This window comes from Vigna radiata, unplaced genomic scaffold (assembly GCF_000741045.1).
Source record: "Vigna radiata var. radiata cultivar VC1973A unplaced genomic scaffold, Vradiata_ver6 scaffold_83, whole genome shotgun sequence".
Classification (NCBI taxonomy): Eukaryota; Viridiplantae; Streptophyta; class Magnoliopsida; order Fabales; family Fabaceae; genus Vigna; species Vigna radiata.
In genome coordinates this window covers 1,106,544-1,120,546 of record NW_014543268.1, presented here as the reverse complement: position 1 = coordinate 1,120,546, position 14,003 = coordinate 1,106,544, and the positions used below count along the sequence as shown (strand labels likewise).

The 14,003-nt window shown below is 25.3% G+C and overlaps 3 protein-coding genes across 3 annotated transcripts; 1 reads left to right on the top strand and 2 right to left on the bottom strand.

Moving 5' to 3' along the window:
* Window positions 1-236: 236 nt before the first annotated feature.
* On the bottom strand, window positions 237-1,172 carry LOC106754130 (ethylene-responsive transcription factor 1B). Its single transcript, XM_014636105.2, has one exon. It carries the CDS (start codon window positions 930-932, stop codon window positions 360-362), a length of 573 nt encoding a protein of 190 aa, XP_014491591.1. The 5' UTR covers window positions 933-1,172; the 3' UTR covers window positions 237-359.
* Window positions 1,173-5,409: 4,237 nt separating this feature from the next.
* Window positions 5,410-6,032, bottom strand: LOC106754094. The gene is made up of 2 exons (XM_014636046.2): window positions 5,984-6,032; window positions 5,410-5,845 (listed from the first exon to the last, which is right to left on the bottom strand). The coding sequence occupies exons 1-2, from the start codon at window positions 5,996-5,998 to the stop codon at window positions 5,546-5,548; spliced, it is 315 nt and encodes a 104-aa protein (XP_014491532.1). The 5' UTR covers window positions 5,999-6,032; the 3' UTR covers window positions 5,410-5,545.
* Window positions 6,033-10,950: 4,918 nt separating this feature from the next.
* On the top strand, window positions 10,951-11,580 carry LOC106754036 (AT-hook motif nuclear-localized protein 20-like). The gene has a single exon (XM_014635970.1). It carries the CDS (start codon window positions 10,951-10,953, stop codon window positions 11,578-11,580), a length of 630 nt encoding a protein of 209 aa, XP_014491456.1.
* Window positions 11,581-14,003: the final 2,423 nt, after the last annotated feature.

The window sequence follows — 14,003 nt, the reverse complement described above, 5'->3', positions numbered from 1 at the left end:
GAATAATAATAATTCACCTAAAACTTACATACAAATGCAATTCATGAATCAGTCAATCCAATCATAATTTAATTTAAGAATAAAATATAATCTTATAATAATTTAATTTAAGAATAAAATATAATCTTATAATAAATTCAACATAAAAAACACATTTAATTCTTAATTTAATTTGTTGAACATTCTTAACTAATTTAAAAATTAAATGAGTAATATAATAAATATTTTAGCCTGCGAATCGTTTTCACTTTATTCCTTATGTTTTTTCTTTCAAAATATAACTTATTAAAAAAACATTTTCCTTATTTGTATTATAGCAACCCATGACAGTGGAAAGAGAAGGTTTGACTAAGAATCATTCATATCATATCCTGAGAGACAGTAAGAAGATGTTCCAAATACTCTGCTCCTAAGTCCTCCAACACCATCACATTTTCTGAAACCTCTTCTTCTTCCTGCACCTTATTCTTGAGCTTGTTCCTCTCCCATTTTCTATTAATGGAGTGTCTCTTTTTCAACTCCAGAACAGGGGAACACCCTTGGTCAAAACCATACTCCATTTTCCGAAGCGATTGCCAAACCATCTCAGCCGGGAAGTTGAGCACCGCCATGGAGCCTCGCATGGCCAGCGCAGCCTGGTCGTAAGCCAGAGCAGCAGCCTCGGCAGTGTCGAAGGTTCCCAACCAAACCCTCACTCCGTTCCTGGTGGAGTCCCTTATCTCCGCCGCGTACTTCCCCCACGGCCTCCTCCGAACCCCTCTGTACGAAACCGAAACCTCTGCTTCGGCAACACTTGAAGCATGAGACAGCGAAGATAACGATGATGTCATTGTGTGGGAAGAAGGTGCAGCAGGGTGAGCGAGAAGTTCGTAAAGGGGCATTTCTTGAGAGTCGTTTTCGTTGAAAGGAAGAGAAGAGAAGGAGGAAGTCATATTTGTTTGTGTATTGACGGAAATGGTGTGAGGATATGTGGTTAGTTATATAGGAATGGTGCATGGCATTATAGCCACTTGCAAGATATGGTGTGGTGATGAATGGGACCCAAGTTAAGGAAATGAGGGTGATGGGTAGACATGAGTCAAAGAAATCTGTGGGGGCGGCCTTGCCTTCCCTTCCTTCAACACATTCGATGCATCACATCAAATATTCATGTCTGCTATTACCTTCTTCTTCCTCTCCTCTCTTCTTGGATCATTGCTATTCTTCGCCGTGAACAAAAACTTCCACCTGATAACTCATGCACCACACTATTGTACACGTTAGATTTCAGATATATGAAATTTCTCAGGTTAATAATAAGGAAAATCTTATGACATTATGACAGATATTATAATAATAAAAAACGAGTTTTATGTTTTTCTTAATAATAAAATTATTGAAGATCGGACATTAATAATCAGGATAGATCAATATATGTATAGTAATTTTTATAAGATAAATATTAAAATATTTTATTTTTAAATTATATATATATATATATATATATATATATATATATATATGGAAAAAGTCATTTTTAATATTTTTTTAACAACTTTTTGACAACGCATATGTGATAGTTTCTGATTGGTCCGTTTTAAATATTTTTTAAAAGTAAATTCAAATAAACCAATAAAGTACCGTAGTCAAAAAAGTTGTCAAAAAATGTTGTTAAAATATCATCATCCTATATATATATATATATATATATATATATATATATATAGGATGATTAAAAAATAACTTTTTAATGGTTAAGATTATTTTAGAATTGTTGATGGAAAGTTTGTTTGGAAAAATTTAATAGATAGTTTATTTTACTTAGAAAACGAACGAGTGTTAGTTAAATGATTATTGGATATAATTAAATTATTATGGAATTAATGACTAATTAAGTTATAAATGAAAAAATAAAAGAATTTTTTTTAATTCATTCATTATGAGTTTAATTATTAGAATCTGTAGGTTATATTATATTTTAGAGTAATATAGATTTTTAAAAGGAAATAAAATGTTATATTAATCTTCTACTAGTTTAAAAGCAAAAAATATTTTATACTATTTAGCCAGAAGTGTCGAAAGACATATATTATCGAATATTATGTTTTCGTTGGATAAAAAAAGTACTAATTAAATTAGAGTTTAGATTTATTGATATATTTTCTTTAAGTGAAATATTATTATATTTTTTGTTAGTATGAACTCAATAGATATGTATTTTAAATATGATTTAAAAGAAAATATATTTTGTTTTTAAAAATAAAAATAACATTTTTAGGGAGAGATTTTTTTTTCTTGGAATATAGTAACCAACTTTGCGTGCGGTTCTGTGACATAGAAAAATAAAATAATGAATATAAAATATTATAACATCATTTACGTATAATTGGTCCATAATAGTATTATTATCTAACTCTAAACCCTAAACTCTAAAATAAGATAATATATAACCTTCTCCGTATCGAACTCATTTCCTCATAAACACAATTTTTTTTAAGACTAATTTCATATCCCTTTTCCCACCTTTCTGTTTCCATGCAGTGGGAATGCTATTACAAACATTACCTTTTTCATCTATAAAATTTAGTTTCATTTTTATTTCTAGATAACTATATATCATTTGAACAACGTAAAAACGACAAAAAAAAAATGTTGCTATATGCAAATAGGAATAAATTTGAAGAAAGTTAGAGTGTGAAGAAAGGGCAATCGTACACTAATAAAAACAAAAAAGAAAGTAGAAATAAATGGTCCATGGTTTCTTTGAGATTATCAGAACAATGCATGAACCTGTTACAATTGTTGACAATCAGTGCTGAAAGGTTTCAATCACTTTTAGTTATCAGATTTAACGTAACAGGATGCTGATAAAGAAATTCTAGTTTCTTTGGGACCAAAACATAATTTCAGTGTTTTTTTCAACCTCAGTTCTCCGAAGTTGGTGTGTGCATGTTAATCTGTAAGAAGGTCTGGGATTTTTAAAGGACTATGGAAGAAAATACCGATAATAACAAGAATGAAAATATCAAAAAAAAAAAGAGAGAGAGAGAGAGACAGGGGGAATGTTAAAGAATTGATGAAGACGATGAACATGGTAGCTTTCTGCATGCTGGGTCAAAGTTATGGTTTGTGATTATGGTTTTGTTTGTGTGTGGTTGCAGACACACGTGCATCAGAAAAAGACACGTCATACTTAATTATACTACACTGTTTCTTCTGCAATCAATAATTAATAAAAAAATACTAAAATGTAAGTGGCTAATACAAAAATGGAAAGAGCTTTCAAAAACTTGTTTTACTTAAAACGTTGAAGGTTGAACTTCGAAAGGGAAACGCTAATACGACGCCGCTGCTTACTGATATTTTATGAATCTAAAATGTATGTTCTTTCTTACACATCACATACTCCGTACATATGAATATATGGTATAAAAAATATCCGTGTAATATAATTAAAAATAATAGGTTTTACATTATATTAAAAATGTATTTTAAGTTTACTAAATTTAAAAAGGATTAAATATATGTTTGTAATAAATAAGTTTGGACGTAAAATTATAATTTATCTTAGTCTTAAAATTTTTATACGTTTTGATTTGTAAACTTTAAAATATATAAATATAATTTGTACTCATATTATTGTGTGTGTGTGTGAGAAATATATCTTTTCCCATTACTTAAGATTTCGCTATTTTTTCAAATGTTTCTTGAAAGGATTGTTCCAGACTTAACAATTAATTATTTTAACAAAATTTGAAGATTAATTATTTTTTAAAAATTTTTAATCTGACAACGAACATCAATTCTGTTTCAACACTTTAATTTACATAATATTTTTATCATGATATTGGTTATCATGACATTTCAATTCTTGATTAAATTTAACAGTACAATATCATATAATTAAAATTGAAATTGTATGATTGGTCCTTCAAATAAAAATAATATAACTCAGTCCTTGAAAGATAAAACGCTAATATATGCTATATTAAAATTTATAGATATCTTTGTTCTCAAAATAATTGGTACTTTTGATTTATTTTATAAAATTTAGTTTGTGTTTTTCACTTTAAGAGAAAACAAACGCTTTAAATTTAGTTTTAATTCCATTTTAATTCTTAAATTTTGAGTAATAAAAAACAAAACAATCATTATATATGTATATATTTCATTGTTTGTATTTGGTCTAAAAAATTGAAAGGTTCATTCATAATTTCATGCTCACTTCACCTTTCGAAAATGATGGTCATCTTTTCTTTCTTACAGTCAAATATCAATTGACAGAGAAAGGATGCAATAATTGTGTTCATAAAATATTAGGAAAGATTGCATTCCGAAAGATTGTAAGTCATATTGATTACTCCATCCCTAAACTCATTTTTCATCTTCCTCTCACATTGTTTATAATGTTAGGCTAATATATATATATATATATATATATATATAAATATATATATATATATATATATATATATATAAGGAACAATAAGGTTGTTCCAATTCATAAAAAAANATATATATATATATATATATATATATATATAAGGAACAATAAGGTTGTTCCAATTCATAAAAAAAATAATATGTACAATAAATAAACAGAAAAAAAAATTGTAATAAATGCAACGTATTTTATTTATGTACTGTACCAAGGTCATATAAAATATTTTTCATTAATGACATGTGAAACTGTAGTTATCACATGAAAAATATTCTATATAATATATTTACTAGGAAAATAATATTTTATTAGAAATAATATTTTACATAACTTTTAAAACTTTTAAGATTAAAAGCATTTTGAAACTTTGTTAGTAGTCACAAATGGATGGTAAGCTCCCTCGAATTGTATATTTTTTCGCAGTATATCTAAACCTACCTTACTGACTTAATGTTTTCCTTTAATGTAAAAAATTCTTACAGCCCTGCAATATTAAGCATTTAGTATTTAATGTTTGAAGTATTATCTTACTAGAGATTAAATTAATTTATAATAAATTAGATATAAATTTTATTTTATAAGTTAGTTTTATAAAATTAGCTTATAAAGTTTCCTTCTTTATATAATATTAAAATTATGGTATGATATTGAATTTATGATATGCAATCTATTTGAAACTTTTTTTAATATTTATTAGATATATTATTCTTTTCATTATCGGACCATTTTTTAAAAGTTCAACATCAACTAAAATTAGGTGAATTTAAACTATATATTTAAAAGTAAATATTTTTTATAAAATAAAATCGAATTAGATTTAAAATTGGTATTTTAATAATATTTAATATTATGTTGTTCTTTCCATTTCATTTGTTGATGACTGAAAGAGGCTTTTCTTTGATGAGTTTATAGAACTTTTTGCTCTTCATTTTGTATTCTATGATAAGTTTTTCTGTGATGGCCGAGTTAGTAGTAGACTAGCACTCACATAATAAAAACCATGAGTTTATATAAAAATATAATTATTTTTCCATGAAACAAGGGTGAAAGTGAAAGTAATTAATAGATGGAACACATAAAATTCTTTCTTAATTTGACTTTAATTGCGCAGCAAAGCAAGCCTAGTTAAGCTTCAGTTTTTCCATTCAGCTTCTCATCTTCGGCTGCTGTAGTTGGATCTTCTATTATAACTTCTCTGGCCTTTTCCTCTCTCTTCTCTATCACCACTTCCTCCGTTGTCTCAACAATAACAGTGACAGCAGCAGCAGCATTTTTTGCTTCTTTCGATTCTTCTTCTTCCTTTGATTGTTCGGTTGATGCTGCTTCGGGGGCTGGAACCTCCATGTCTGGTTTTTCTGGGATTGTTGTCTTTACCTCCTTCTCGGTTGTTTCAGTTTCTTTCAACGTTTTTGGAACGTCTGCATCCTGCAAGATCCATTTCAGTTCAAAAGGTTTTACAGCCAAATTCAAATGGAACGTCACATAAACAGACATGGCAACTCAATCACATAAAAACATGCGGATTTATTCTCCTACGTGCATGAAGGATTCTGGGTTAATTACCTGAACACTGGCCATTGTATGGGAAGAGAAAGTAAGCTAGTGTAGTTGTGAGGAGCGTATGAAAGTGAGAGAGGTATATTTATAATGATTTAAAAGGTTCAAAGATGAAGCGTTGGAATAATCTTTTTTCAGACACACTCCTCCTAATTAAAGAACATAAAGTAAAGAAGACATAATTATGCGATGTAACTTCCTGGACAAGTGGTAGTTAAAGATGTTTTAGATGCTTTTACTGGACATAATTGCTGAACAAGCAAAAGCTTGTTTACCCTAATTGTCGTAAAATAAGGTTCTTTTACTGTTATGGTCAGTATGTGTTCAGAAATTATAAGGTTTCAATAGCTTTTGCTAAAGAAAGTGAGCATGGAGAAGTGAAGGGAGAGATTAGCATCATTATTATACTATTTTTGTTTTTTGGGAGCGAAACTTAAGAAATGAATTAAGACACAAAAAATTTAAAAAATGGGATTTATTAAATCCCAATAAATGAATTTGGCTATAGATTTATTGCGATAATATGTAAAGAAATTTAATTATAAGAGTAAATATTAAAGAAATATTTACAGTATAATTGTTTATTTTAAAACGTATAAACCAAAACTCAATTAATCGGTCAAACACAAAATGTAATGGATTGGCAATTAGGTTTAAATAAAATATAGTAAAATATTTATTTTTACTATAATTATAAAGAAAATAAATAGTTTTAAAATTTAAAATTTTACTATTTAATAATTAATTGTATGGAAATTTCTAAAATTCAATCGGTTAACTTTTAAGTTTGTTTATTATATTTTATTTATTCCAAATTGGAATGTGAAAAAGGTTATTTACGCGTTATTTAAAATTCATTATTTGAATAAATTAAATTTTAATTAATAAGATTATTTTTTATTTCATATTTTGTTTTTTTAATCTTAACCATTTTATTAATTTTTATTACAATAAAAACATACGTAATGTGTTTTCATTAGTATTACCTAATCAGTTTTATTTTATTTTATCAAATCAATTACAAAATTTATAGTTATATCTTCTTCTTTTTTTTTACTAAATCTAAATAGTTCTACTTTTCAATTTCTTTCTAAATTTAGTTCCTCCTCAATCCAAACAAAAAATAACATTAAACTTTAATATCAAAATTATTGCAAAGTGGTGTCATCACATGATATATTTAAATTAAAATTTTCGATTGTAAAAACAAAAAAGTTATCTTTTGCTTTTAAAATATATTAAAGTATAAAAAAATTATATTAGTATGTGGATTCTGTATTGAAAAAAAAAAAAAAACTTAAAGAAAGCTTAAAATTTATAACATAACGAGATCTATAAAAAGTAAAACAAAAATATATAAAATAACCCTTAAAGATTGTTATTGAAGAGATTTGTTTACTGTATTTCCTAATCCTGTCGCGGAAAAGTCATAATGATGATTGTGTTGTTGGAATCAACTTAGAACATTTTTATGAGTTGGATTTGATTTTGTAATATCTGTTATATATATTACATTTTTTTTTATCAATAAACATAATTGTTTTTCTTTCAAGAACATATAAACATATTGCTAAGAATAAACATTGAATATTATCTATTTTATCTTCCATTTATATATATATATATATATATATATATATATATATATATATATATATATATATATATATAATAGAAAAAAAATAAAAAAACAACAATAAAATAATATAGTATGTCATGTTTTCAGTGTAAAAAAGTAAAAATACACTTATACAAAATAATCAATCAAACTCTATTAAAATCAAATACGAAAAATAAAAATTCATAAATACAAATTAATTAATCAATCAAACTCTATTAAAATTAAATATGATACATAATAATTACATCATACATTCATGTCTACAACCATATACTTTGGACAAACCATCGTCATTATTTAAAATAAAAAATCCAAATATTTTAAGGATAAATATCGTAGCTTTGGTTTTTGAAAGAGTAAATTAGAGTCGATAGTCGCTTAAAACAGTGAAAATATTCAATGTATAAAGTGTTGTTAAAATTTGTTGGACCATAAAATTACTAAGGAAAATTTTTTTTTAACAACATCTTTTTAACAACTTTTTGACAACACATACGTGACAGCTTGTGATTGGTTCGTTTTAAATATTTTTTAAACATAAATTCAAATAGACTAATAAAATGATGACACGTGTTCCATTATAAAAAAAATTATCAAAATATCATTGTCCAATTATTAAATATCATATCATAGTATTTAAGATTCAATTTAACAATTTTATTTTTTGAATGATGAGTTCGGCCTTTAAGCTGAAAAGTTCAGATCCAATTTTTAGTATTTTTTTCACATTTAGAAACCCAATATACAAAGACAACAAAATAGTTGAATGATGGTATATTTTACTGGAAAACAATATTACAATAAAGAAATATTTGTAAAATATTAGGGATTAGTATTAAATAACAGTTTACAATTATATTTAATTAATATTAGTTGAATTTATATGCTAGTTATAAATGTTGCAAAATATTTAGTAGATAATTTTTACGGTTGAATAATGAAACTACAACGAGTTGATTCGTTAGTTATTAATAGAATAGAAACTCAGTGATTAAACAAATTTGATTGTGTCTCTATTTTTTATTATTATTTAATGGCAATTTAAATTTTATAAAGTAAAAATTATTATAATATGCATATATTTATGAGGCACTATTTCATTTGAAATTAATCACAAACAATGTTTTATTTAGAATCAATCATAAAAGTGATTTTTTCAACAATGTTATTCTAATTTTTAATATAATAAATTATTTGAAATAAATTAAAGCATGAAATTGATAGTTACATAAAAGCACATATAATTATGGAATTTAAGATGATAATAAATTAAAAATTATTTAGCAAATACTATTGAAAAATAACTTATAAATTTTAACTCGTTTAACACGTCTACTTAAACAATTTGACAGAAATACTATGATTCATTGAACATGCATAATCCATTCTGAGCAATGCATAATAATCTATTATGTGTTGACTTCAATTTGAATAATACAATATGTTATAGATTTCGAGACACTTAGACTTTAATTAATGATTTTATTTAGCTGTGGATGAAAATATATATTTTCAAAAACATTTTTTTATTCATAGTCTTCAGTGTTTTATTTAAGATCCATGATGTAAAATTTATGTTATGTGATATCAACATATTTAAAATCAGCGGTTCTATACAACTCGAGTTTTAAATTTATGACTTTATCTAAGTGGTGGAGCTTTTTTTCTTTTTTCATATATATAAATTAGTATATAAATAAAATAATTTTTATTTTGATTATATTTTATATATTTTTATATACATATAAAAATATATTTTTTTCATTTTCAAAATATTTTTTGAATTTTGTTTTGTTTATCTATAATCTCTAGAATGGAAATATCCCTAAACATGTATCAAATATATAAAAAAAAAATATTTAATTGCATATTTTATAAAAATTCGAAAACTTATGTTTAAAATATATAATAATTTTAAACTATTTTAGATTTAAAATTGATCTTGGAAAACATCAATTTTAAAAACTAATAATCCAAATTATTTTATTTTTAAAAATATTGATTTAGATTTAGAATTCAAGTATTTAGATTTGGGTCTACAAAACTTTAAATTAATTCTTTTATAAAATATAGATTGAAATTAATTTCAATCCAATTAAATTTAAACTGGCTAAAATTTTTAAAAATCCAACCTTCTTCAGTTTTCTTATAAAAAAATAAAGTAAATCTAGGATGATACAAAATATCGAATTTCAATTTTGCAAATGGAAAACTTACAGTTGAAAAAAGGTGGCCACAAATCACCAACAAATCTAATGAATACCTTAGTAACTAGCTATACTCCGAGAATATGATTATCCAAACAAAATTGTTAAGAAAATATTTTTCCAATTTGTGTTTATTTGAGTTAGGATTCAAACTTAACTAAGATGATTGATTATTATTTTTTTTTAAAACTGTTATTAATTTTGATTGCATAAATAATTTATTTGAGTTAGGATTCAAACTTAACTAAGATGATTAATTATTATTATTTTTAAAACTATTATTAATTTTGATTGCATAAATAATTTATTGAGAAGACCTAAAAAAGTAGCAAAGAGTAAAGTGACATTTAATTATTTTATTAATAAAAATTATATTATAAATAGAGATTTTTATTAATCAAGTTTTATTTTAAAAGAATTATCTATAAAAGATATTTTAAACTTTTTTTATTCTTTTTTTTTATGTTTAATTTCATCATTCATTAGTTTGAAGATCGAAGTATGTTATAAGACTCGTAGCTGGTCTACTTTTAGGTGTTAACTCTTTGATAAATATACTAAATTGTACAAGTAGTAAAAATGGTAAGTTCAAGTATCATTTTGTAAGGATTACTTAATAATTTAGACATTGAATATGAATATTGATTGATTCAAACAAGTTCAAACATATAAAGTTACTAAATACGAGATTTATAAAATGATTAGAGTAAAAACTCACTGAAACTGGACTTCATGATCAAGCAATCATTTATACAATATATCTCTAACATACTCACATTCACATAACATACAAACCATAATCACTTAGAGAAATTCTAAATCTTTATTTGAAAATACTAATCCTTTAAATATTCAAACATAATATTTGCAACAAGAAAACGTGTCTAGAATGGCTTAAATCATAGATGAGTAATGAAAACAAAATAAAATAAATGGTGTGTCTACATGCTAGGAACGTTACAACACGCTTAACTCTACTTAAAATCAGCAGACTCAAAAACCATAGCATAAATGCTTATTAATTAGTCTCATCTCTTCTTTAATTTTCAGTTTCAAACCATAATTACACCCACCACCCATATATGTAATTATGTCAGAGAATTTCATTTCAACTCTATTTTTCTTAGACATCATCAACAAATAACATGCAAAAACCAGAACCAAGCTCCTCCCCAATCGCCGTCGTATCAGAAACATCTCTGGAACAAAAGAAAGACGACCCAAGATCAGAAAAAGCTACCAACATGTCCACCACGAGTAAGCCCAGGGGTCGCCCTCTAGGCTCCAAGAACAAGCCCAAACCAGCATCGGTCAGGAGCCCAGACACCCATAATCTTATCGAAAGTCACATGATCGAGATAACAAGTGGAACAGACATCATCGATAACTTGGTCCAGTTTGCTCGAAGGAAAAAACGAGGTTTTTGTGTTCTGAGCGCCATTGGGAGCATTAGGAATGTGACTCTCCAGCAGTCGTTGATCCCTGACACCATCATGACATTGGAAGGTCAGTTGCAGATATTATCGTTGAAAGGTTCGTTTTTGCCCGGAGTAACACCGCCTACGTTGTCGGTTTATCTGGCCGGTGCTAAGGGACAAGTCGTCGGAGGCAACGTGGTAGGTCCGTTGGTGGCATCGGGAAGAGTTTTCATTGTTTTGGCATCGTTTTCTAATGCTGCATTTGACAGATTACCCTTTGTGCTTGAGGGTAACGAAGAGGCTTCATCCTCTAATCATCAGCATCATAACAATTTTTGTCCTTCAAATCTGCCATAGATGATGATTCAACCTTGCTCCGGCTAGGTCACCAGCTTCAACTTCATGGAAGTTTGGTGATACTTTAAACAAGTCAATTACATGGACGTATTTTTTTTTTTTATAATTAATGCAGATAACTTTTTAATTATATCATTTTGTTTTGATTTTAATTTAGTTATGCCAATATGTTTGTGCTGTTCGGTAATCGTTTTGCTTCTTTTTCATGTTTTTTGAAGTTTGAAAAAAAAAATGCATGATATATACCTGTGAAAAAATAAAAGGAAATGTTTTTTTTACGTAAATTGTTATCATTGTATTAGCATGACTGCATTTAGAACTGCAAACTTTAGATAATTATTTAAGTATTCGATGACGAGGAGATATATAATAAATGATGAGATGTTATTTATACAACATAGTGTTTCTTGTGGAATTTTAGGCATATTTGTGCAATTTAAAGATAAATTTATTGAAACAGATAATTTTTTAAAATTATAAAGTAGAAACACAATTGAGAAACATAACTTATATTAAAGTTGTGAATTTAGTCTAAGTTAGTTATTATTCACAATTTTAATATAACTTATGTTATGAAATTGTTTTTCTATTTTGTAATTTAAAAATAAATTTATTGAAATTGATAAATTTTTAAAATTTGCAAAGTAGAAACACAATTTTATTACAAAACATAAGTTATATTAAAGTTGTGAATTTAGGCCTTTCTACCTTGGTCTTCATTCACATGAACTCACGTAAAAAAATTCATAAAATAAAAATTTTTATATTTAAAAAAATTACATGGTCAAAATATTTATAAAACTTTTATAATTTAATGTGAACTCTAAACATGAAAGAAAATTAATTTTTGAAATATATTATAAAATAATTATGAAATCAAAACTTTATTCAGAATCATCATAATTAGTCTTGACATTTGGTTTCAAGCTTGTTGTTTCAACCTTGATCTTGAATTAATCTATCTCAACTTTATGTTCAGATCAAATCATTCAATTCAAGTTTATTTATCTGAATTTTGGTTTTAAGATAGTTTATCTTGACAATTTGTTTGAACTAAACCATCATTTAATTCAAAAAAATAAAAAATATAATAAAAAGTAATTTTAAAAGTTTAAAGTTTAAGTTAATTGAAATCTCATTTGCTAATTACATTACTTTATCAAACAACAATTTACGTGTGTCATCAAAGATAATCTCAATTTTTTAAATTAAATTGTCATACATGTATAATTTCTTCACAATTTAGTGTATCATGTAGGCATTTACTTATCTACCTTAACTATATTGATAAAATACTTATTTTTATCCTAAATAAATTGTAATTATATTTATGCGAAAAAATGAATCTGACGCTCAAAAATAAAATTAAAAATTTCACAGGCCAATAATACTCTTAAAAATTACCCTATGCGTTGGCTCAGCCATTTGTTCGGGCAAGCGCCAAAAAAGTTGGTTTTAATTTATAAAGATCTAGTTAATTTATTTTTGTCCTTTTTAAAGGGCTAATTCAAAATGAAAATAATTAGTATAAGTACTAATACAATTTGTTTACAGAAATAACAACAAAATATTATAAGAACAACATAATAGTTTGCATACAAATCAAAAGGGAAAAAAAATCTTATGATCAAATATATTTAAGTTTATTTTATTTGATAGTTATAATGATGAATTTATCGTAGAATTGAGTCCATGATAGTCGAAAACAACAATTATTTAAAATATTTTCTAAGAATAATTATATGTTTGGACAAAAATGTTTATAATTTTTTTTTTGAGATAAAAATAAATAAAGAAGATGAATTTTTTCATAAAGTAAAAGTAGAAATATATGTATAAATAAAAATTAAAGAAAATTAGACAAGTTCCGTTGAGATAGCTTTAACAAGTTAGTCAATGAATTATTTTATAAATAAAACTATTTTATTTTCATGTTCCTTTTTTATTATTTATAAAAAAATTTGTGCTAATAAGTCTTAAAATAAAATGAGAGTAAATAATGTTAATACCATAAGAGACTTTCATTATTATCAATGCTAACTTCTTGAAATTAGATAATATTATTCAGTCAAAATGATGAAAAAGGAAAGACAAGTCATAAACAAATTCCTTTTATTTAATATCACGTATAAGTATTAAATATAAAGAAGGTTAATATTTTAAATTATGTACATGAACATATGTAACACCTTATTTTTTTTTTATACACAATATAAAAATAATATTAATTACTGTTTATAACTGACTTAAAATTTGCACTTTATAATTTTTAAGAATAAACTGGAGTGTTTTCTGTTATAAAAATGTTCTTGTAATGTATATAAATTTCTAAGATTTTGTTAAATTATAAATTGGTCCTTCATTTTTTTATTATTTTCAACTTAATCCTTACATATTTTTAATAATTATAATTTAGTCTCTTG